The 26,085-nt window shown below is 49.3% G+C and overlaps 1 protein-coding gene across 6 annotated transcripts in view; it reads right to left on the reverse strand.

Annotated features, from left to right (window-relative positions):
* Positions 1-5,051: 5,051 nt before the first annotated feature.
* Positions 5,052-26,085, reverse strand: part of Nckx30C (solute carrier family 24 member Nckx30C) — a 63,176-nt gene continuing 42,142 nt past the window's right edge. For all 6 annotated transcript variants that reach the window (XM_025304493.1, XM_025304492.1, XM_019841428.2 and 3 more), the window contains 4 exons: positions 21,509-21,777; positions 15,514-15,649; positions 12,130-12,382; positions 5,052-7,641 (listed from right to left, as the gene is read on the reverse strand). In XM_025304493.1, the coding sequence (XP_025160278.1) occupies positions 7,401-7,641; positions 12,130-12,382; positions 15,514-15,649; positions 21,509-21,777 (899 nt within the window). In that variant the 3' untranslated portion in view covers positions 5,052-7,400. The remainder of the gene's footprint in view (positions 7,642-12,129; positions 12,383-15,513; positions 15,650-21,508; positions 21,778-26,085) is intronic.

Here is a 26,085-nt window from a genome sequence, read left to right on the forward strand (position 1 = left end):
TCTTTCACAGCGTGCGTTTTGTGTCCCATTTTTTATTCCACTATCCCGCGTTATTATTATTATATTCACGTTATAATTGTGACAATTATACAATATCGCGCTGAATCGGCGGAAAGAGAGCGACGGGCGCTCTCAAAGATCGCACGATCAATCGAGGTGCTGAGAACAGATTCGTCGTTCACTGTCCTTTTCTCTTTTTTTCCTTCGTTTCTTTGTTAAACTACTCGCGTCGAAGATTACGGGATCGTTTCGATCGTCGTCGCGTGCTCGGCTCTAATTACCTCTACCGACTTTCGTCGGGATGTAAAAATTCCTCTACGGTTCTCAAAAGCTACGTTAAAAAGTACGAAATCAACTAAATGCTCTCAATGCTTAAGCTCAATTGCGCTTAAGATCTAGTTCGGAGCGTTTCTACGAGCGCGCGACAGATATTCCGTGTATTCGTTAAAGTTAACAGCTACCATCAACGCTAAACAGTACAGTGTATTGCATCCACATAAAAATATAAAAGGGTCCTATACATATCGTAACAATGTAAGTTCGTTCTTGCCGCGCGAATAAAAGTCTCGAAAGCCACTCGTTTGGAAATGAAGCTTTTGTAAATATAAAACAATAATTGTATTTTCAGAACCTTCTATATATATATATATGTGTGTGTGTGTAGGTGTATGTACGTGTGTACATGTATTCTGGCGCCCTCAAAAATCAAGCAGAATCCATCGTAATAATCATTATACATTATTTTGAATTGAGAATGCGCTGACACTAATGACGCTAATGAGATCTTCATGCTGTTCCTCCCTTTCTTTTCTTGTCTCGATAATATTTCGCCCCCTCCACGCGTGATAACAGAGTTAACAAAAATTCGCATCCCAATCTCGACGCATTTCTTAGCCAAGCTGTGGAGCAATTTCCATCTCTTTCAAGAGCACGAGCTTCGTCTCGTCGCGTTCGCCTGTCAAACTGAAAGTTACGTACGTGCGTTACGCATGCACATAAATAAATATCCCCCCCTTCCTCCTCTCTTTCCCTCGTTCTTTCTCCCATGCTCGCTTGCTCTCATCACACTCTGCGCGAATATGCCTGCGTGCGTCCTGACAATTCGACAACACAAGAATCGGATCAGACGGTCATGTCCTTATATGATGTTCTAAATTACAAGCCGCGGTGTTCCTCTGCGTATAAAAAACGATCGCAGAGTCGCGCGCGCGATAATGTCGAACGAATCAACGACACGCCATGCTGGCTGCACTCGATCATCCCCCGGTGCGTTCCCCTATCGCGGGCGCGAGCGTGGCGATTCCGTATCGCGAGGGTCGTGCTCTATCTCGATGCCGATATCGTCGGTCGAATATAACTTTTTCGCACGAGCGCCATCGAGATCCGGGCGGAATATCGCGCGCGGAAGTAATGAATCTCGCAAGTCGAAGGCGCTTCCGACGACCGACCGCGACGTCCCGAAATCGGCGACCGATCGGTCTCCTCCCCCCGACAGCGCGGCGTTGGTTATGTTTGTCCCGTCCCGTAGTATATTACGAAGCATAAATTACGCCGATAGCACAGCTGCCGCTGCGCTTTCGAGCCCTCGGGGCCAAGTCCGGCACGACCTTCGACTTATCACGCGATTCGCCGCCGCTAATCCGCTTTCGCGCTGTTTCGCCGCTCGACTGACAGACTAATCCTTTTCGTGCTCTGCACATTACGCTGTAAAGTGCCCCGGCACGGCGCGTTCCCCACTTTTCCCGCAGTTCGTACACATTTCTCCATTTATCGTTCAACGTCACGAAGCAGCCCGACTCTGTTTTTCAAGCGGCGATCCGCCGAGCGCTAAATTCGCCCGAGGACGACTCATCGCCGAGTGCATTCGTCGAGAGGTCTTTCTCAGAGCAGATTTGTCGTACGCGCGTCCCCAGCGACTTCCGTTTCGCACGGCTCGCATCGACCGAAGTGTGAAGTACACGGGGGAGAAATATCACCCGAGTCAACGCGACAACGAACGAATCAGACGTGCTGTCTCGGGCCTGGAGACGGAACTTCCGGCTCTTCGAAGCAGACTCTGCCCCTGAAAGCCGAGAAATCTGTCCCCATCCACGAAAACGCACGCGTTTGCCTCGTCCATTTTCACGTTAATTCAACATTTTTTCCGCCGTGTACGCTCCGTCTCCACTCCCGTCCGAGATCTCTTCCGATTTTTACTGTAGTTTCCTCCTTATCGCGCCCTCAAGACTCGACTCGTAAGAATGAGGTCGCTGACGTGGGTGAGATTCTCCGGAAAGAAGAACGAATACGATCGGCAACGAAAGCCCGTGAAGGCAAAAGAAGTGTGCGTCCGTTCAGAAATAGCACCGTCATGCACGCGAAACTCCTCCTCTCTCGTAACAGCGTAACGCTGAAAGCTCCATCGCGAAAGGGGGTCATCGCCGTTCTAATTAACGACCGACATCTCGGGAGGATCGCATTGCTGTCAAGATCGTCGCCACTCGTCTCATTCGCTCTCTATTTAAATCATAATTGCTACCGTGATATCTGCACGATCGTCCTCTCTCTCCCTCTCTCTCTCTCTCTCTCTCTCTCTCTCTCTCTCTCTCTCTTTCTTTCTCGATTAACTTAACTTTGTACTTCTACCGCTTATCGTCATCCGACGCGACTCTCGCACGTCTCGCGCAGACGAGAATCCACGTCCGACGACGTGGTCCTCCCCGTGCCGCGATCGTGCGTCGAGCATGCGTCCCGAGTCTGATTCTTTGGAAACTAATGGGTACGTGTTAATTTTCAATTGGCGTGTATCAACAACATTCTCTTGCCGCACAGGTAACCGATATCGCAAGACCCGAGATATGGGAATTCAGCCCACTGCACACGGGTCGCACCGATCGCACCGACCCACAAACGCTGTCTGTCTGCCCTTCGGGCAAACCCGAGCGCGAGGAATCCAATTCGGGCGTGGATCTGCAGATTCTGGAACACGATCGAGCACACGAAAGCAACCACGACAGCGCCACGCTGTTTGCTATCGGGCAGATGTGACAGGTAGACATAGAGTTCGTCTGGAAGGGTCGATAAACATAATAGAGAGCTGTCAACCGCGCGTGAAACCGTGACGCCGCGATGCGAGGCGCAAAAGCCGCAAGACCGTGGATCGCCCTCCTCGCCCTTTAACGTCAGGATCATACAAAAAGGTGTAAACGATTGTGTCGGTATCGTTACACGTGTATACGAGCGTTAATGTGTCGTACGGCACGTTTCCGCCCTGTTATGTTTCGTCGCCGAATTCGCTACGGTGTGCGGTCTCCTTTCTTCTTCGGTAATCTAAAATTCGCTCTATCGAGATTAACGTTGACGGTACTTTTATATGTATATGTATATGTATATATATTTATATATTATCATGGTCTTTCCTTTTCTTTTCTTTACGTTATGGGTCGATTTCTCTGCGTCTTCAGCTGTGAGCTTAATAAAAAGCTATAGGCCGCTTTTAGGCGTTCAGGCTACCAAGTATATTATTTCTCTTTGTATCTCTCAAACCGTAAGTAGTATAATAACATCCTCCCAATTTCGTACGTAATATAATCGATATCACATTATAACTATTACCTCTATGCCCTTAAAACGTATCCTTTACAAACACTTTATACAACACGAGCCCTGTAACTTGAATTAAAAATCGCCCGCTTTCTGCGTCTATACATATCCCTGCTTCTCCTTTCCTGCGTTTCTTCTTCATTCTATCGTTTTCTCTCTCTCTCTCTCTCTCTCTCTCTCTCTCTCTCTCTCTCTCTCTCTCTCTCTCTCTCTCTCATACACATACGCATCGGCAATCACACACGCAAACACATTCACACGTACACACATCCATGTGAATCCTTGCTCATTCGCTTACTCGTTTATCTTCACTCTGTGCACATATAACAATCATATTAATAATTTAATATTCTCTAATAGTATCTTAGTCAAATGTCGTAGTGCAATGTCGGAAACTCGAATTTAGCGAAAAAATAGTAGCCGCTCGGAGAGTATCAAGCTGATAGGACATCACGGAAAGTGCAACATCTAAGCGACTCGACGTTTCGTCCGTATCTTCCGCACTTGCTTCAGGGCATGCATTCGGAATTGTTTTTTTTTTCTTTTTTGTTTAACGCATACGTGCCCGGCACGTTCCGTAATTTCTACGCGTTTTCGCGCGCGCGCACATCTCGATACTTTCCTCACGCAGAGAAAATACCGTACGAGGATTCGATCGCGCGTAAGGCGCGTCGGCGAGCGATGCGAGAGTGTTCTTGGGCAATCCGAGATCCTCGCACGACGCACTAATCCGAGTATGCGATTTGCAATAGTTTTCTCTATGCACTTGGGAAAGTTTGCTTTCGCATGTTGCTTACAGATTAGATCTTTACGGTAGTATTAGTATTAATAGTAGTAGTAGTAGTAGTAGTAGTAGTAGTAGTAGTAGTAGTAGTAGTAGTAGTAGTAGTACACTAGGAAAAAAATTTAGTATCTCTGACAAAACTGTTTAATTGAGGTATTTTTTAATAGCAACCAAATATCTTGTTTTATATAACAAAATATTTAGTTGTCTCAACTAAATATATCTTTCTGCTTTGTTCTCTAGACCAAATGATTTTGTTGTTTCTTAGACTTCATATACAAAAATTAAGCATTTTAATTATTTTATCCATAAAAATTACATAATAACGAAATATTATTTTACATAAACTAAAATAATGCTCAATAGATACTATTTTGTCTTTCTGGGCACTAAAATTTAGATTTTATATATTAAGAAAAAATTATATTTTTAACAAAATTCATATAGTTAAAGCTTTTTGGTTGCTATAACAAAAGTATTACGTTATACGAACAAACTGTAATCAAACAAGATATTTGTTTACAGGAACTAAACAGTTTTGTTGGGCATATTTTAACCAAATAATTTTGTTGTTACAACAAAATTTTGGTTCACGCAACAATACATTTTTCCTAGTGTAGTAGTAGTAGTAGTAGTAATAGTATTAATAGTTATAGTAGCAGTGATAGTACTACTAGTAGTAGTAGTAGTAGTAGTAATAGTAGTAGTAATAGTAGTAGCAGTAATAATAGTAATAGTAGTTGTAGTAGTTGTAATAGTAATTGTATTTTTAAAAGGAAACACGGGGAAACTCGCGCGCGGAATCGAATCGAAGTTGTCTTTACGCGAACGAGACGCTTCCTTGCGCTCGAACGGACTCGCTTCTCACTCTCGCTCGTTGACCAGCACCGAATAAATGGACTAAATGGACTCGCTTGATCGGTGTGTACGACTGCAACCGAAGCACTTTATAAAGCAACGTTTAAAGGCGGAAGTTTAGTCAGTCGTAAGAACGCGTTTAACTAACCCGAAACGACGACGATGTTTTAATGCGCAATTAACGGATAATTAACCGAGAACGACCGTCACCGCGGTGATCTCGCTCGAAATTAACACTATCATCGCGTCGATGAACACATTTTCTTTGATTTTATTCGAGAATTCGCTTGCCGCGCTCATCAAACTTGCCCGAAATAATGACTCACCGCAACGAAAACGCAGGAAATAAAGCAGGAGTTAACGCTCGGTGCCGGTCAGCGTCTCGTGTTATTTGATTACCGTTACTATTACCTCCATCATTCGATCTCTTATTCACGTATCAACAGCAACATCCGTTCCGATCGTGCTCTGTAAAACTGGTGCAGCGGTCAGTCGTTTTGTTCGAGATGTGATTATCGGTGTTTGTGAATCGCGTCGTTCGATCGAACGACGTATAGAAACTCTCGGCGGCGTCTGAAACAATTTTTTACGAGCGTAGAATTTCTCTTTTATCGACCAAACACCGCTTTACTTCACTTTGTGATCATAATTGACGACTTACGCGGCGAAAATTACTCGGAAGAACGAAATCCGGCGAGGAACGAAACGACTCTTCGAATGTATGACTCCGACGATACTATTTTGATTCTTCATGGTGTGAATTTTTGACAAGCTTGTCCATGTACCGAAACAACAGAGAGAAACAACACGTTTGTATATGTAGCACTTGAAGGCTCACTCGAGCAGGCACCTTCTGCTCACTCGTCGAAACGAAACGCCGGACAGCGCACCGCGTCAGATTGGATCCCGTGAGCACAACAGAATGAAATTATAACGCTATCCTACAATTATAGTAGAGGCGAAGAGAGAGTCTTGCTTTAGAGAAAAATCGGCGAGCGGTCAGGCCACTTTTCATCTAGGGTAATGTTATATATATATATATATATACACATAGATATATATATATATATATACATATATAATATTCGGACATGAGCGTGCCAAGGAGTCAAACAAGAAGTCCTACGAGCGCATTTTGTACAAACATCGCGGTGAGTCTGCGTTGGACGTTGGAGAAATCCGACAGTTCGATCACCGTAGCTCGAGGAATCGCGTTGATTTATTGCTAATATAACAGCGGCTGCGGCTGAGAGACGCTGCTCAGCGCTTCGACGCGGACGCGCTCTCTTCAAGACTGGACGACGTCGTCGCCGTCGCATCTGAACACCCGTTCCCTTCAAGCCGGCCTCTCCGGTCGCGAAAGTCCGAATATTTTGAATCAAGACGGTCTGTAATAATAAATGACTGGCGAGTAGCGACAGCGATCTGCGGGACCGCTCGTTCGCCGACTCGCTCTTTTGCTCGCTCGCAAGTAACGAGGAGAAACAGAGGACGAAAAAGAGGAAGGAGGAGGAGAAGACGCTCGAGAGGGTGGAACTCGAACTTAGCCGGGTGACTCCCCTGCTGCGGATTATACGAAGTTACACTCGTTTGGTCCTTGGCACGATCGGCTAACGCGCTCGCCGTGCCTAAATAGAGTAGCGCACTCGAGCGGTCGTGGAGTGCCGCGCTCGATGAATTCTTATAACAAGACGAGTATTTCATTTCAGGTATTTCAAGATTTATACAATATATACAGCTCGACTAGAGAACAAGACACCTTGTAATATGCGCGGTACGTAAACTGCTGCGACTCGATGACCGGTGATGGTGCGGTGGCGGTGGTAATGGGGTGATGTGGTGATGGTGATGATGATGACGATGATGTGTGACGAAGATGATGCTATATTGCCGTTTGACCTTTGAATTTCCTTCGCACGTGCGCACGCGCGCGCGGGAAGGAAGAGATAATAACTGGCACGGTTTTCTCTCCTCGGGGCTCGAAGCTGCGGGATTACCGCAGGGAAGAGTTTTTTCTCGTTGACCGAGACCTGTCGACGACGATGACGATGATGGTGACGAGACCCGTAAGTGTGTGTACGTCCATCCGCAGACGTGTTCCTCCGCCTCCGGCAACGCACTGCCGGAGGGGATGCATTCTGCTTCGCCCGTTATCACGGCTGCTGTCCTGGCAGTCCTACACTGGGCAGATTAACAACTGGTACTCGAACATCAGCGAGACGGCGACGAAGACGAAGTAGAGGATGAACATCGTGAAGCCGAGACCCCTGTTCATTTGCCACTTAAAGCAGGCGATGCTCATGATCACGAACAGCAGCATGCAGAACAGTATCGCTATGCTGCACACCATGCCTACCGAGTTCACCTCCACGGGTTTCCCATAGATCAAGCCGTACAGGAGCCATGGAACAGGAAGCCTGCGGACAGAACCAAAACGCACATCGAGCCGACTGTCTGACTGACTTGCCGCCGCAAGTAACATTATTCCCCATCCTAGTCTTTATTTTCAAGAATAACGCACTCCTGTACACTCGACAACTATTGTCGCAAAGTAAAAGAAGAAAAGCCGAGAGATTCGTGACAGAGTTGCAGCAACGCGAAGAGTCACGCGAAATTGGTGTTCAAGACGGCCGGTGGTTTATCGCCAACTGCTATCGAGAGCTCTCTCTCTCTCTCTCTCTCTCTCTCTCATATTGATCATACATATTTGATCATATTGAATCATTGATCATATGTCATATTGAATTCTTCTCCCAGTCCGCTGTTTAATTTAAGAATCTCGAAATCGAATTCTTTCCTGTTATCCTGAAAGCACCCTTGTTTTCCTCCCTAGCGCAGTAAGATTGCGTCTTTTTCGAAATTATACCATTTACTCGGATCGCACACGTCGGTTCTAACTCCATAGAAACTCGCGTACCACCATGATTTCTTCATACGCGACTCGCGAAACGTGATATGCTCTCGACGGAACATTCTTGGTACGTGCATTTGCGCAACGGGATTGTGACTATTGCATCGATCGGTTACAAACGTGGGTATTGCGCTAATAAACGAAAAAATATATATATGTGCAAAATGTAGCATCCATAATTTATGCCTTTACCCGTTTATGCGTAACAATGCGGTCGATGTATTTTGGATATATCGCGTATCCTTTGATGCGCAGTTGCGAGCGTCGTACGGAGCAGAAATATTTATCCGCTTCCTTCTCTCCGCCAGGCAGTTTGCCAGTTGGCAGCCGATCACGGATACGTGAACCATGATCGATCGTTGATCGGCTGTACAACCGTGCATTTTCATTAAACGCGCTGAAGAAAAACACGGTTCGACTGGGCGGCGGCTCATGGGCGGCTGGAAGTCTCCTCGAGATCTTATCGCGGCGAGAGAGAAAGAGAGAGAGAGAGAGAAAGAGACAGAGGGAGAGAGAGAGGGAGAGGGAGGGGGAGAGGGAGGGAGAGAGAGAGAGAGAGGGAGGGAGGGAGGGAGGGAGAGAGAGGGGGAGAGAGAGAGAGAGAGAGAGAGAGAGAGAGAGAGAGAGTGTGAGTCGTGTCCGCGGAACAGTATTTGCGGCATTTCCCCCGCCAACAATACAATAATGCCGGCAAGCGAATAACGAATGCGATTACAGTGAAATAATGAGAATACCACGACGGTCCCGGCTACCAATACCGCATGCCTCTTCCAACCTTATCCGATCTCGTCGGCAAAATTCCGATTCGTATCGCATGCGTGAGCATACATTATGAGAAAGAGCGTACGTGCGTGCATACGTGTATGCGTCTTATACAGGTTGTTAAAAAAGTATGAAGATTAATCAGATGTGAAGATCAATCAGATCAAACTGAGAAGAAAAGTCATTTTGCAAAAATTGCAATCGTTATTAAGTTATTAATAATTGAAAATAGCATTTAGAAGCTTTTTTAATCGATAACTTGAAAATTTGCGTACTTATTTTGCAAAATAGTAAAGGATTTTTTTGTTCAGATCTAATCTACAATTATATGACGGCTATTGTGTTCAAGATTCAGAGTCCAAAGTTCAATATACTCATATCTATTGTTAGACACAATAGTCGTCATAAAATTGTAAATTGGGTCATTTTGAACAAAAAGATCCTTTACCATTTTTTCTAAATAAATACGCAAATTTTCAAGTTATCAATTATTAAAAGAAATGTGGTCATTTTCAATTATCAATAACTTAATAACTATTGCGATTGTTGCAAAATGTTACTTGGCTCTTCTCCTCAGTTTGACCTGATTAATCTTCGCAATTTTTCGTTTCCAAAACATCCCGGAATCTCTGTATATGTTTATTCAGATGTTTACATTTTAAAATAAACATGCATACACGTATGCACACTTATTCCATACGTGTACGGGTATGTTGACGTTATACGTAGTATAGTATTTCCGCATACATGCACTAATTGCATATATACACAATGAAATGCATTGTGTTCACATGCATGCGCAGAGAGCCTCATAATTCCGATATTGTTCGACTCGTCTATCGAACTGCGCTGCGCCGTTGATATCTTACGAGCCGTAATCGTTCCTATCGTCTATCAATTTCCGTTTTCCGCGGATCCCTCGCCGCGGCGATGCTGACATTGTTCGAGTAGCATCGGCAAAGCACCTCGCAATGTTCGATACCATCGAATGCAAGAATTACGAAATAATATTGCGCGTTTGGAGAGGCTCTCGTAAATGGTATCGTATCTGCCCCCGGATGCTCGTCGCGCTGTTACGTGTCTCGATTTTTACGGTCGCGGCGCGGAGGAATAGCAGCAATAATGCGTCTCGTGGATATAGAAAAGCAAATGTCACGCGTGAGCCGCCGTTCGGGAACTCAGGAGTCGGGATTCAGGAGTCGGATGCATTGTGAAGTTCGTCTAATTTGCTCCCGAGATACTCCGTAACGTCGGTACATTAGCAGGTAACATCCAATTACGCGCCTAATGATTCGGATCGCGGCGCGAATGTATCTTCGAAGCGGATGCATATTTGAAGGTGAGCTAAGTACAGCTCCATTCAGCGTAACATCGATATAACTGTACCAACCATTGGCCGCGCATATACTCCGGAGTGCACAATATGAATAACAATGGCATCGTTTCTTCCAGCGGCAATGCAAGCGGAGTATCGCGATGAGCGCGCGCGCGCTCGTGTTTGGTGGACAAAAACGAGAGAGAGCAAATGAGAAACAATAAACGACAGTGATATCGCGTACCTTACTAACATTACAAACACAAGCTACCAAGCGCACAAAAGTGAGCGTAGTTTCTTATAAAAATTATTCGGATTTATGCAGCGACGCGCATTTGGTACTGTTCGTAGACGTCGATTGAAACTACAAGAAATAAACGAACATTTTTGCCCCATTTTGCATAATGTATTTCTTCAAAAATTTATCATCTCGATCACTTGGAAGGTAGAGAAACATGCCGCTTGTTGATCGTCGGTGTAATTCCGTCGATGTTAATGCGCCGACTAAACTCGGACTAAAGTCGGACGCTGAAAAAGCAGCGAAATGAGTATGTCGGCTGCTCCATCACCGAAAAACAATCCCGCCGCGTGTTTCGCTAATGATGATAATAATAATAATAATATGGAGCGTTAAATGCGCGGCGTGAAACGGCCGATAGTATTTTCTCGCTCGATGTTAAACGCAATGGAACGCTGGAACGTTTCCTCATTCCGCCCGAGTGATTACCGTTACCGAAATTCGAGATTGATATCGCGCTCTTTCCGAATAAGCTTCTCGGCCTCTTTGGCACTTGGCCCTCCTCGTTAATCGATCTCTCAATGTAGCGTGACGTAAATGAGTCCGGGATGGAAAATAAAGAAACACAGCGCGCGCTTTCGGGTATTAAATTTCTCAGTCGCTCCGAGGCGCTCCGCTTTGCGCCTTAGCGTGCTGCGGAGATGCCGCGATTCCGAAATCTTTGTGTGTTTAGCAAATGCCGATGTGTGTCGAGCTATTGTGAGATATTCGCGCGACCGTTTACTCCACACTATTCTTCCCGCACCGCCGCGCCGGTCCACGTTATCTAGCGCATGCTAATTTACATGCTGCGGCCCTTCCTTCTTTTTATCTTTTCACGAGATTCGAGATAATCCTTTCGGAAAATCGACATGACATCCCGCGCTTTCTAGAGATGTTCTCTCACACACGCGCGCATACACACTTATACATTTGTTATTTTTCTGCAGCTTTTATCTACATGGTGGTCTGGCAATTCTGTTCCATATATATCGGGGTGTATCGTGAAACTCTATTCACGTATAAGATCAACGAGACACACACGTTGCTGCAACATGCTATCGCGTGGCACAAAATGGCAACTGTAGCAAGAGCACGAATGCTCTCGGCGATAGTGTGCTTATCTGTCACTCCCCTTTTAACACATATCTCGCCATTACAATATTATACTAATAAAATATAACTTCCCTCAGGCTCAGCCTTCACGCGGCTCGGAATACCTTTCAGCTTCGCGCTGGCTTTTCGCGTGGCGAGAGAGGATAAGAATTTTCATCTTCTCCACGGCTCGTAGAGAAAAAGAAAAAAAAAAGAAGAGAATGCAGGGAGAAAGGGGAATGCCTTCTTACAGCGAAAACTGCAATATTCATACGCCATGCGAGCGAAACGGATGACACACAGTGTTCCACGGGTTCGCCAAGTGTCCTCCGTCGTCCGGGACCGTTTGATAAGCGTAATAAAGCGCGCGCGAAACGCGTCGCGAGAGAACGGAATGCGATATCGATATCGATATCGATATCGCCGATATGTCTCAGGCGGGCGACTCGCCGTACGTCGTAATACGGCCAGCTTTCACATCGCCATCGCGAGACGCGCCGTACGTCTCACGTCGCGCGACGCCGAAAGTCGGGCTGGATGCTCACCCAACGGTCACGTCGAAGATGTTGCTGCCGACGGAACTCGACACAGCCATGTCGCCGTAGCCCTTTCGCGCGACGATGACGCTCGTGATGAGGTCCGGTATGCTGGTGCCGGCTGCGAGGAACGTCAGGCCCATCACCTCCGGCGGTATGGCCACTGTGTCGCCGGCGATGTTCGCCCACCAGACCATCAGATACGAGTACGCCGCGATCCAGAAGATCGAGCCGATGAACGTCACCGGGAAGAACTTCTTCCCTGAAATTCAACGGATGCGCGGCATCCGTTACACATATAATACACACGGCTCGCCGTCGCGCCGCGCCCTGCCTCGTGGAGATCGCGATTCATTAATCGCAGCCGCGTAAAGCTTGGCGACGCCGATGATATTGGCTATCGGCTAGCCGCGTGCGCGGTTAATTTCTCCCGTGGGAATCCCCGAGTCGGGGGCCGCCGCACGAAAAGTCACACCGCTCTCTTCCTCCTCTTTCCCGCGACCGGCGACGGAATGTCCTTCCGGGGCGGAATTATGAAGTCGTCCCGTTTCTACGTTGTAGTTAACTGTAGTTCCCATTAACGGGAGTAGTTTAAGTATGCTAAATGCGCTCGACCGATCGCCATGCCGTAACTTAGACCCTCCTCGCGCAATTATGATCACGGCGACTTTGCAGGCTGAGAAAACGGAACGAAAGTTTCTCTCCCCCCCCCCCTCCCCGTCGTGGGCGATCCATTGTCCATATTAATCTTTTAATCGGAGTAAATGAAATTATCGCGGAATAAGTGAAATGCATGGCAACCGGGAATGCCGTGCGATCGCTGATTTGCTTAATTTAAGCGAGATTAGTCGAACGTATAAGCCCGGGAGTAGTTTAAATTATTCCATCGTTTATCCGTTTATCCGCGCGAGAAATGAAGAGAGGCAGCGCCATTTGACACGGAAGTAGATCTTAATTTCATGTGAGAAATATTCGCGCTCATCGCTCCACATCCACCGTTTTCAACGGCATCGCGTTTAAATTGGAAACAAATTCAGAGGCGAAAGAATCGCACTGAGAAAATCGACCACGCGTTTGCCTGCGTATATACACACATGTATGCGTGTGTATGCATAAAAAAAAGGGGAAACAAAAAACCATCTGTCCCTTGACGCAAATTTTTCAACATATACAACGATATCGCGAACAAGCGGACTAAATAATCGCCGGCGATTCCGCGACCGTTCCGTGCGTTTTGCGACGCGTGCGAGCCCGCGTTAATTGATCATGGCAATGACCATATTAATAGATCAGTAATCAAAGGCCGAGATTGCTGAAATTCAAAGGACATATCGGAATTTTAGCCGACAATGGAATCGGCGTGGCGCGAGCGAGCGCACGGCCGCCCACTCGCCCGCCCATCTATTGCATTCGTATGAGCGCAACAATCAGTCTCCAATGTGAAATTAGCGTGTCAATATCATCTTTCGTCGCGGGCATTGTGCGGCGTCGCAATAGAGGCATGTTAATGGTCTGTGATAACGCAGCGCGCCCGTGATTGATGGCGGCGGCAACGGCGCACCGCTCGCGAGCCGATCTTAATATTTCTTATTAAGAGGAAATTCTCTCCCGAGACGGCAACGTTCTCGCTTTCCGGCGATAACGCGCGACCCGTTGCGTCTCTCGCGGCGAAGAAACGACGCGGCGAAAAACTCTCGCGAGGTCACGAGCGCCATTCGGTTTCCTTCCGTCCGTGGATCCCCGCTGCAGAGCGCATCGCGCATCAGTAACGCGCTTCGAGCGCGTAATAGAAAAGGACGAGGAGGACGAAGAGAAACAAACTCATAAGTCAGCCGGAGGCGGACTCGCGCGAGGGACCGTAATTATGAATGCCGTTTGACCGACCTGTCGTTGATGCGACCAATTTGTTATCCTATCTCCATGCTCCGCGAGATCGACGGGCCGAAATCCCGGAGTTACGCCAATATTACCCCGGGGATCGATATGGGACGAGCGGAAGCGCTATGCGACGTCTGCGCTGATTGATAGGATTTAATCCGACCCAAACGAGTTTTCAGCGAGTTTAAAAAAAGGAAACAAAAGAAACAAATACATATCCGAAGGAAAAAGTCAGAAAGAGAGGGGGGAGAGAGAGAGAGAGAGAGAGAGAGAGAGAGAGAGAGAGAGAGAGAGAGAGAGAGAGAGATTGAGTTGTAATTAATGGTGCATTCGAAACGCTCCTGCGCGCCTCCTTCCCTTCGTCGGTTAATATTTCCGACGGGCGATAAATCGTCATTCACACTTGGACGGGCCGAGCGATACGTTAGATATGCAATAAGCGGGTGTAATCGAGTATACAAAATCCGCTGTCGGGTAGTCTAAATAGCGTGAGAGATTCTTGAGCCCTAACGAGTCGCGTTCTCAGCTGGACAATATACAGATCGAGAATTTATTTATTTCAGTTAGCGATTTATCGCGGTCGAGCGCGTGCAAGAAACAAACGTGTGTGCATGTGTGTGTACGTCCGCGATTATTCACCAACGGTCACGGTAGTGGCGGAAACGAATGCGGCACGAGTAGCGAGTTATTACAAGAAAATTGGACCAGAAATTACTCTGTCGCGCTTCCGCGCTGCCTCTTAACAGCGTTATTTCATTTATAGCATAAAGAGCAGTACGACTGAGGGAGCGGGGAGGACATTAGGCTATTTCTCGTAATATCGTTGAAGTGTTTGTCGATTAAAAGCTCTCCCCGTCCCGCTTTCGATTCATATCTATCTCTATCCATCCAACTTCGACAAATTAAGACTCTCTCCGCCCTCTACACAAAGATTTATATATTCGTCTCGTAGATATCCTAATTGACTTCTCAGATCTCTTTCTCTTTATTCTCGGAGGACCAAGAGAAAGGAGAGAGGGAAGGAGAGAAGGAGGACGCAAGGAATGTAAATCAAACCGCTCGAACGATCTCGCGCTTAACGATCTTGCTTTCGACTGCTTTTATTAACCTCCCCACTCGAGGCCGATCGCTCATTGAGTGTGTAAGAACCTAATATCTCGCTATCCGAAGGGTCTGCACAGTGAAAACACCCAAGGGAGGTAGGCCACCGGACGAGGTGTTGATGTTGCTGCAAATATATGGCCGCCTCGAGCGAACGAAAACGCGAGGAATTTTATTCGGTCCGACCTCCTCGAGCTTGTTATAACTTTCGCCTTCATTTGAAAGTACAATTCCCCAGCAAGAGGAGGAAGGTAAAAGCGCCTAAGCGTAATTATTTGATTTTTCCTTCGCGTTACACGCGCCAGGCTTTGGCCGGGATCAAGGAACGGGGACGACGTCGTTGAAATTGAGAAACGTTCGGTTGGGCAGGGAGAAAAAGTCGCGCGGCGGTATAAAAAGATAATTGACAATTACCTCTGGGTGTTCTCGTATCCGGTAACGTCAACCAAAGGGGGAATAAGATTGGCGCGACCAAGATGTAAGTTAGCCTTTTCCTCGGGCTGCTAGGCCAGCCCATGTCCAAGGCCTCCGGAGGCTCATCGTCATCGCCCTGCAAACGAAGAACACATGTTGAAGGATAAGTGAGGGTTGCCTGAAATCGCCTCCCCCCTCCCCCCCCTCCCCCTCCTCCCCCCGTCGTTTGTTCAAACTCTTTACAAACGAGGGCGTACGTTGCAGTCATTTGGTAGCACAACCGCTCAGCGTGTTCCTCGTTTTAAATGGTGCATAAAGCTTTAGATTTGATCAAGGTCTAAAGTACAAGCCAAATGAAAGCCGGGAGCTCAGTGAATGCTCAACCTGCTGAGCGGTGTTAGTACCGAGTGCGGCCATTATGAGCGCGGCTGAGAGACGAGCCGCGTTATTTTAGCTCGTAAATAGCAGAATGTTCGGGAGACGTGGTTCCGACACGAGGAATTGTAAAATCGAAGACCGAGCGCGCTCGTCAAGTGTGTTCGGTTGGGCGGCCGTGTTCGCGAGGCACGCGGGTTAACTTCGTTGCCTCTCCGGCGGAGAATGCGGCGGAAACATCGACGCGCGTTGCTGTAGACGAGGGATGCCGCAGAGCTCTCAGAGGCCCTTTTAAAAACTACGAGTATTGCGGCAAAGGTACAAAGTCCCTTTCCGTCATTCCGGCCTCGACGCGACCGCGACGCGATGCCGCACGTTTACATCCGCAAACTACCGACGCGTTCCGCGTCGTTCCGGGGGAAAGTACGGCCAACTGTTTGTAATTCCGACTGATCCCTATTGCTCCGAGTGCTTTCGGATTGAGTTTCGCTCGCTTGCTCAGGCGACACTGCCGCTCGATTCTGATCAACAGGATGCTAATTGCCGGCGGAAAAACGGAAACGACGTCTCTAAAGCGATCGCCCGGACGACACCGAGGCTCGGCTGTCTGCAAGCAAAGCAGAGAGCAAAGCAGAAGAGAAAAAGACGAGTCGTGCATCGCTGCGACGAGCTAACCGCGAGTTGTTTCATTGTTGGCAGCTCAAAGCGGCGCAATGCGAACCAATATCGAGGACCCAACGTGACCCACATCGGCGAGGTCTTCGGAAATAAGATCGAAGATGTCGTCCGAGCGTCGAGAGATTTTACGGGCTCCGGCTCGCTCGATTAGCATCGGCAGAGGCCTGCATTCGTCTCGGATCTCGTCGCGCATTCTTGTAGAATCAAGGAGGACAACGTTCACTGTCAACCGAGTCGTCCGGCACTACACACAAGCCCCGCTCGCGTGTCGCGTCGTGCTGTCGCCGTCGTGGTCGTCGTCGAGCCGTCAGCCGCAAATCCGGAAACTCGCGCGGAAAACCGGACGGTTGGCGACTTTGCTCCGATTATCCGTGGAAAGCTTGCCTGGCCGGCAAGCCGTAGCAGCGGCAGCGGCAATGGCAGCGACGGGTGGTGGGTACGGGCTGCAGCATTGACCCAGATTCCCGATGCATTCAAAATGAAAAGGCCTTCTCCTCGCTCATTTGGGACAAAGCCGACTGCGAATCCCTCACCTCGCCGGAGCGCGCCTTGTCATACCTCGAGCGCCGGCTAATATCCTCGCGAACTTGCAACGATCGGTCGATTTCCGATCGCAGCATCGTCGGGCGTCGTAACTTGCCAAAACGAGGCGACGATCAACCGCGCGCGCGCGTTCACGCCTCCGCTCGCGCGGATATTGTCGTTGTTTCAACACTCATCGCTACAGTCATCGGAAGTCGTCCTACGAACGCGGCAGATACGCGCGAGAATGCGAGCGAAGACGGCGGAGCTCTCTCTCTCTGTCTCTGTCTCTGTCTCTCTCTCTGTCTCTCTCTCTCTCTCTCTCTCTCTCTCTCTGTCTTCCGTTCCCTTTACACTACCCCTATAAACAGCCAACTAAACACTTGCGAAAGCAAGCCAACACTCTGGATTTTCCTCAGCTGGGACTGGGAAAGAAGACGCGGTTCCCGCATACGCGATATACATTCCCTTTACGTCGGCGATACGTTCGATGACGATGCGTCGGCGCAGCCTCCAATCGGATTCTCCGTTCGAGAAGGCCAATAGATTCGTGCAGAAATTCAAAATGCCATTGCCCTTCGCGTCTTTGTGAGGAAAGAAGAGGATTTGACACGCGACAACGCGACGAGCTATTCGCGTCGCTGATGTGGGTCACACGCGGCTCTCTCTCTCTCTCTCTCTCTCTCTCTCTCTCTCTGCGTTCGCCGTTACGGCCAGGCAGCGCGACGCGTTACCCGTTTGTGGGGGCAAGAACAATAAGCGTTAAAATAGAATTGCGTACTGAGGATTGCGACTGAGCTTAACGGAAATTCGCAGGATATCGCGGCTGATTGAATCAGAGGAATCGCCGGAGCTGATCTCGCTCTTAGTCGATCGTAAAAGCGAAGGGCGATGCCGAGATAAGAGGCCGATACCGGGAACGTGCCTCGCTTATACGTGCGATGCATTTTTTAAGCGCGCGCGGCGGTAAACGTTAATGCGCGCGATAAAAGCCAGGCTGGATGCCCGACGCAAGAAAATGACACGACGCATGGCGTATCGATTTGAACCGCGAGGGGCGAGGGTCGCGCGCGCTCGCCGCAATTTGTCGCGCGACGAGCAGCGATCCGCCGTCGCCGCCGCCGCGGCTGTGCTGCGTTGTGCCGTATAGCCGTCCGGGAGGTTCTCCGTTTTAATTAGAGCAACGCGATCAGAGCCGCCGCGCCCGGCGCGCATTTTGTCTCGCGTCCCTCGCGGAAAATTCGTCGCGATCTGGAGCGCTCGTTCGCTCGCGGCCCGCTTACCGTACCGCGATATCGCATTGTCGGTCGTTAAACGAGCTTAAATGGGATTCCGATAGCGCGCGAGAGAAACGCGCCTATCTATCCGTTAGCGGATCTGCAATTCGCGACGTCGCTTTAAAGAACCCTCTGGAGGTTACAAAAGAAGCCGGAGTATAGGATAGCGATAGAAGGTGGTTCGTTCAAGTTGGAGGTCAGCGCAGAGAGACGGGAAATGAGGAGTTCTCTTCTTCTCTCTGCCTCCCCCCCTCTCTCTCTCTCTCTCTCTCTCTCTCTCTCTCTCTCTCTCTTTTGCTCTCGAGCGTTCCATCGCGGCGGTCGGCGCGTCGGGGAGAATTATTGAATATTTATCTCCGTCCGTCAGTGTGGACGGAATTCACCGCGATAGTATCTGACGAACAACGGGGAAGTTCAGACAAGCAATATCGTGCTCGTTAGGTTTTTCCCTCTCTCTCTCTCTCTCTCTCCCGCTCTCTCTTTTTCCCCTTCATCCACATCGACCGTCTCGCCGCAGTCGTATCTCCCCCGAGAACGGAAAGCGACAAGAAAATTTCCCGTCGCGAGGAGAACATCGTCGCGCGCCCGACATAGATAAAAACCTTATCGATCCTCAGTCTTCTTTTTGCTCTCTCCTTCTTCCCCTTCCTCCCCCGCCTCACTCATCCGCCGCCCTCGACGACGATCGCGAAACCGCGTCTACCGCGTCGTGATCGCGCGTTTCGCGAAATCTTAGCGAGTTTCTTGCGAGACACCGCGACGCGACACGGGCCTCGATTTCTCACAGCTCTCGCTCTCTCCCTCCCCCTTTGACGCGACCGAGTTCGCCGAGCAGGTAAAATAACCTTGGATGAACTTTAAAGTTCGAAGCCGACAAATATCGAGCGACACGCTGATTTATGATCGCGAAGTTCGCACGGTCGGTTTGCGGCGCGGGTGAGAATTGCGCTTGTCCCGATAAGACTTAATGGATGAGAACGCGATGTCTCGATTTATACCGGCGCGGCTCTCCCTCGTAATGCCGACTTCAACCATTACGCCCACAGTACACTACCGTGTGCTCGGTATGTGCGTTTACGACTCTCGGCCAGCATCCGCGTATGGGAAGCAACAACGTCATCTCGCGACTTGCTTTCTTTGAATTACTCTCCGTCGTATATTCTGCTCTTCGTCTGTACTCTTATCGGCGACGATGGAGCCAGTAACTTTCACGATGCGTTTTCTCGCAACGTGGTATGTGGACGCTTGGGTGAACCGCGTTTGGGATGGCTGGCAACTTTGGTATTAACATGATCGGAATGTGGGCTCGCGGTTCGCCGTCGGAAAGAACCGACGGATAAATAAAGGCCGCACGTACTTTGCGAAGCGGAAAAATATCTCGACGTGGGTGATATTTTGCTGATGTTATCTTTCCGCAAAAAGCAATCAATCGCAACCATCGAGCCGCGATGCTCTTATCGGCCGCGCGCTTATTTTGTACTCTTTACACGAGGAGGAGGAGGAGGAGGAGGAGGAGGAGGGGGAGGAGGAGGAGGAGGAGGAGGAGGAGGAGGAGGAGGAGGAGGAGGAGGAGGAGGAGGAGGAGGAGGAGGAGGAGGAGGAGGAGGAGGAGGAGGAGGAGGAGGAGGAGGAGGAGGAGGAGGAAAGAGTTTCAGTTGACGGGACAACGAAGGAACCAAGTACGTTTGGATCGAAGGACACAGAATTTCTGCCGCTCTCGAGCCAAATTCGCGTCCGAGAGAAATTCTGGTTCCTTCGTTAATAATGTGTGCTTGGCTCCTTCACGTTAATTCAATCAATCTTCCTTCTTCATACAGCGGACGAATATCTGAGAGCCGTCGTACAAATTCTCGTGTTTTCGACCAAATTGTACCACATTCCAATCTCAAATCGATGAACGCCCGTGTGCGAGTAGCAGTGAGCTGAAAATTACACAGACAGAAATGTTACGTTTCGAGCGACGTTCGACGTGCGGCTTAAAAAGGATTTACTTTGCGTGATTCGCAGTATTGTGGAAATTAAGCCGCCTATTCTAATTCGGGATATTCAAGTCGTGATAGGAGCAAACATTTCACAACGGAAAGTGGAGCGTTACGATATCGAGCCATGACGTGCCCTTCACGACGCGTGCTCGTGAGGGCGCGCGACAGCGATCGCCAAGTTATACCGATCCCGAAATTAGCCCATCGTGGGGCGATTTATCGAGTCGCGGATTTGACCGGCCGCGTATTCTCGCACGCTGGAGAACCGAAGGACTGCTCGCGCTGAAAAACAACGAGCGTCCGGACGGTCACGTTTGACACGATACGTGACGGCCGATACACGGCGGGCGAATCATCGAGCGCGTCGCCGAGAAAAGTGGAACGACAAATTCCAATCAGCGCTTTCTCGGTCCCTATTGTTTTTACGGCGACACACAGCGCGGCAAACGCGCAAATTATTCCAATCCCTCGGCCGGAGAGGCAACCGTCCAACGAATCGCGGATTCTTACAGCGGCAACGCGCGCAGCTTGTAACTTTGCACTTTGGAAATGATCAGCGGAACCGCTCATCATTTCCGTGGAGACGAGCTATCGATCGACTTTGTGACACAGCACGAATGCGTTTGCGCCAACGAGCTTTTTCTTAATAAGCTGTGTCCGCAAGTTCACGGAAACGCTCGAATCCGAAGGAAACTCGAGCACAGAGAGAGAGAGAGAGAGAGAGAGAGAGAGAGAGAGAGAGAGAGAGAGAGAGAGAGAGAGAGAGAGAGAGAGAGTCTGCGCGCGCTGAGAAAAAGGTGTTTGGTATTTTTACTGATTATCGTACAGCGAAAGGATCATAGTTAGGAGGATTATTCTTGTAATTGGTATTATCATAATGCGAGCGATATAATAATATATACGCGTATTACAACTGCTGCTTTCTTATTCTCGAAACAGCAGGAAAATACGGCCGGGGCCGAAAAGAGAAAAGTCTAATCTCGCTGATATTTGCGATCTTTTGCTCCCAGCGTGAAATACATTTTCAGAGGAATCGGCTGCAACGCGATCCGGCGATCCTGATGCGGGCCATGGGGGGACCTATCGGGATCGACAGGATTCGTCGATCGGTTCCATTAGCGCGACATCGGATATTCTCTCTCCTTCGTGTGCGATAATTACCGTTTCGAGGCCGTCGATACCGACGGCAATACCACCGTTCGGAAGTTCCTGAATACCGGCGGTGGTGCCGGCAGTGGTGGTCGTAGTCGTGGTGGTCGTGGTGGTGCCTTGCGAGCCCTGCTGCAGCTGCAGGGTCGTCTCCTTCGAGGGCGCGCCGGAATAATGGGCGGCGGTCGACGTCGCGGCGCCGTTGTGCGGCCTCGTGGCGTCCAGCAGCACTTTCAGCGACGCTATCGCGTGCAGCTGCGTCGCCTTCTCGTCCACCTTGCCTGAACAGCATCAGAGATGCAGGTTAATGAGGGCAGGGGCGCCGGCGCGCGAGCATTGCTCCCTCAATCGCTTGCGCGCGCGCGCGCGCGCGCGCGATCATCTCGAAGCTCGGATTTGTCGCGAGAACATGCGGGCTCTCAATTTGCGACGCTTAGCAGCTCACGCGCCGCTGGGGATCCTGATCCTGCGGCTGCGTTACTTTAACGGGACACGAGTTCTAACGATGCGCGTCGGTCGACAATTAATCGTACTCTCGAGTAAACAGGCTCTCTGCGGACATTAGGCATTCCATCGGCGAGCCGCATCGCCGCGCCGCGGCCGGCTCGTTCCGAGGATCGAATATGAACGGAGAAAGAGCAATCAACGTGCAATTCCGAATTAATTACGATCGATGAGCTATGACTCTCGCGGTAAGAAAAGCGGCGGCTTTGCGAAATTGTATTTCACCATTTTCCCCGCGTTAACATTGCACTCGGATCTTTACGCCGGAAATTAAGCCAATATTTGCACACATTAGCTAGTCGTGTACATTATATCGTATTCGGGCGAATTTCGTGAAGTTGGCGAATTCCGCGCTTCGTCGAGTTCCGATTGCTACTCGGAAAATAGGGAAATATCCACGTCGTTCTCGCTCGATGCCTCTTGTTCTTGTTTCACGTCAGGCCGAACACGAGACATTACGAAATATCGACGTGAGCGCGCGCGTATATGCGTGTATGTGTGTGTGTGTGTGTGCGTGTGTGTGTTATGTGTATACGTGTATATACATCGGTTCTCAAATTTCTTCTTTACTCGCCCCGCCGATTCGCAGCGTCGAGAAACTCCAGCGCGAAACGATACGGAGTTGGACATGTAACTTCGAGATAATCGCGAGATGCGTCACAAAGCCTCGTCCCGCATGCACTCTCTCCCTCTTTCTCTCTCTCAGCTACGTTCTACTAAGTTCTTTACCTACTTCTACGAACGTACAAAATACTGACGCTTCCGTCGAAATGTGTAACTCTACGGACTTACTCCTCCAACCTCAGGGGCGATTGATCAACTCGTGAAGATTCACTCGGAGGCTCGGATCGCCGATCTGCAGCCGCGCGTGTCCTGATCGCGCTCTTTCACGTGTGTGCGTGCGTGTGTCAGTTTCCTGTCATGCAAATGCGAAAGCCAACAAACCTCGATCTCTGCGTTTCGGTGACACTCTACGGGGCGGGGTCTCGCAAGCGGTGCGTGCGTGTCTCGCAAGCGGTGAGTGCGTTGTTGCAGATCGCAAAAATCCAAGCACCAGTTCAACTCACAAGGTCGCACGTGCATGAGAATGCACGCGTCTCATGCACGTGCGAGAATAGAAATATATAAAGAACAGCCTCACGCGTATCGATGACGCAGTCCGTATCCGCCGTGTGGAAACAGACTGGCTACAGCGCGCGACCATGGGCCATGCATAATTTGGGACATGCGCGCCCTACAGACAGCTTCGGGGAGAGAATTCGAGAGCTTGATGGCCCTCCCGCTAAAAGGAATCATCGTTATTTCAACAAGTAATCGATCAATCGATCAATTATCTATTTCTCCGAGTGAGAAACCAAAGCATGGGCTTTTCTGTCTTTCCATCCGTCCGTTCCCCGGCGATCCTCGTTAATGAACGAGATTTCGCGCGCGCGCACGATATTTAAATATTCCACGAGGCGAGATTTTGCAGGTTCATATATCCTAATTGACCCAATCCTGATTAAACAATCAAGCAGTTCCGCGTGCGATGAGCTAAATTAAGGTAATCACGACGCTACTTGTATTATATTCCCTAAATATCTTTATTGTGTCATAACGAAGAACAAAAATCTCAAGAATACAGTCGGAGATGAGAGGAAGCCGGAAGCGGGAAGGAAAATTTATGATGATTAAATTAAAATAGTCGCGTTTTGTTAGATTTCATTAACGGACTTCTTTCCGCGCATTTCACGCTGCTTCACACTCTCCTACGCGCGAATAATTAAAACGGACAATTAAGCGATAATTAAGCGGATAATTAAAACGGAAAAATGACGGGGCATAAAATTATTTACAAGCGCCTCAAGGTTTCGCTGATGCTACAGTCACAGCTGGAATGTATTAAGCGTAATGTTTTAAGCGACCTTGCAAGTCACTGCCAGATTGCACTCGTCAAAAAGTATCGCGGAATAACTAACAATCCTTCGCCATTTTCGCGAAGCAGCTGCGAAGTGTTCCAAATATGTCACAGTTCGCGCGAACTTTTGCCACCGCCACCGCCACCGCCGCCGTCGCCGTCGTTGCCGACGCTTAGCAGGAGCCAGGAACCGGGTCGGAACGAAAAGCAGACGAGTGGGGCGAAAGAAAGAAGAATAAAAGAAAGTAAGAGAAAGGAAAAAAAGCGGGGCGAGAAAGAGACTGAAATTCGGTATTATACAGAAATAAAATCGAGTCGTTCCCTCTTCCGACCGCGACCCGCGACGCGCGCGCGCGCGCGCGGTTTGTTATTTATTTCGCCTCTATATATGCAACGCGTTATCCGCGCGTACATCCACAGTTCTTGCCAGAAAAATTGGACCCTTTCGCGATGCGTGAAACGAGTCCGCATTTGGACGCGCGATGCTTTATGAAATATATAAAAGAGAACGTTGAGGGAGCGATAAAAAGCGATACCTGCGTGGCGCGCAGAGTCGTTTGCACCGGCACGAATTGTTCGTTTCAGATGTAAGATTACGCTTCGGAAAAATTGCACTACTTTTCAAGTATTTGCCGTTTAAAACACCGCGAATTTACGAGCGAGAGGGAAGACACGGGAAAAAGCGAAAGGGAAACAAAACGCGATCTCGCGTGCGCGCGCGCGACGGCGGATCTACCAACACTGTCGCCATCGGTGCGTCAGATCGCCGGATATTTTTCGCAAACAAACCGTCTCATACCCCCTCCCTCGTGGCTCCGGTTCGATTTGGAAAATCGATCGCGACATTATCCGATCGGGCGGAGCGACCACCGTCGTCGTCGTAGGTCGAGCTTAAAAGGGCCACCCGACGTCCTGACGTCGCTTATCGTGCTTCGTGCCGAGGGATCGCGCAGATCTGCGTGTCGGTGGCAGCAGTAGGTCAAAGAGAAAAAGCCCAAGTAAGTGGCCTTCGTCCTCGAAGGTGGGAACGAGGCGAGAAAGGGAAGGAAGGCGAAGAGCCCAGGGTAGAGGAAAGTGGAGTGCGCGATGGTGGTAGTATATCGACCTCCCCGAGTTGCTCGACGGGGAGGGGGAAGAACGGGAAAGCCGGCGAAAAGAAAAAGCGGGCGCGATAGGTGGGATGAAAGAAGAGGAAGAGGAAAAGGAAGAGGTCGGCCGTCGTGTCTCAATCTGTTAAACTCACAGTCACAGGTTACCGAGCCTCGGGATATGGAAGCTTCAGTCAGGAGTGTAATGTCGGGGATTGAAGACGGGGCCGGGTGAATTCTCTCGTGGGTCAGCTGAGAGTGGGCTCGACAGGGCGCTGCCTATTAACCCACAAAACTCAATCAGCCTCCCCCCCCCGTTTATTCGGACTGCTCGACTGGCGCTTTATAAACAATTAGAGGCGCGCATCAGCTATCGGACGGGGAGCGGAGGACGCGAGTCGAGCGAAGGTCACGCGCGCGTCCGCACCGACACGGCGATATTTCTCTAATTGCCTGAGTCGCGACAATCGTGCATAGTTGAGGACTTACGCGGGCGGAAAGAGCTAACGAGGAGCGTCGCGATGGAATAACAGTCGTTACGTTGCCGATTGGAGACGCTTCTCCGTCGGAGAGCACGCGTACTATTCAACGACGCGTTTACTGCGCCGTCGAGCTCTGGCGGAGGAAAGACTCCGTGAAAACTTTCCAATCGTCCTCGTGCTACTTATGTTCCTAACGACCAGTTCATCCGGAGAATTTATATAATCAATTATCCGCTAATGAGGAAAGCAAGCGGAATGAGAGTCGTGATATGTCTCGCACAATCATCTTACTTATCTTAACGCGATAAAATGCACCTTGCCTTTGAAGAGGGTCCGATAACTTGGAGATCATCATTATAAGCTTAGAGCTGCAGGGAGAGAGACAGAGAGAGAGAGAGAGAGAGAGAGAGAGAGAGAGGGGAGGGTGGGAGAGGGAGAGTCACCTAAATTAAGGACTATTAAATTCTTGAAAGCGCCGACCGAGTTGATTATGGACGAGGTCTTCCTGGTGAAGACGGCGCGCTGGTCTCGATAACTTGTCTCGGGGTAATCTTCCCTTAAGTTCAAAATGCTCAGGATAGCGCCATGGGGATAACGAGCTCCGCTGTCATCCGGCAC

This window comes from Harpegnathos saltator, unplaced genomic scaffold (genome assembly GCF_003227715.2).
Source record: "Harpegnathos saltator strain DR-91 unplaced genomic scaffold, Hsal_v8.6 scaffold612, whole genome shotgun sequence".
In the NCBI taxonomy this organism is placed as follows: Eukaryota; Metazoa; Arthropoda; class Insecta; order Hymenoptera; family Formicidae; genus Harpegnathos; species Harpegnathos saltator.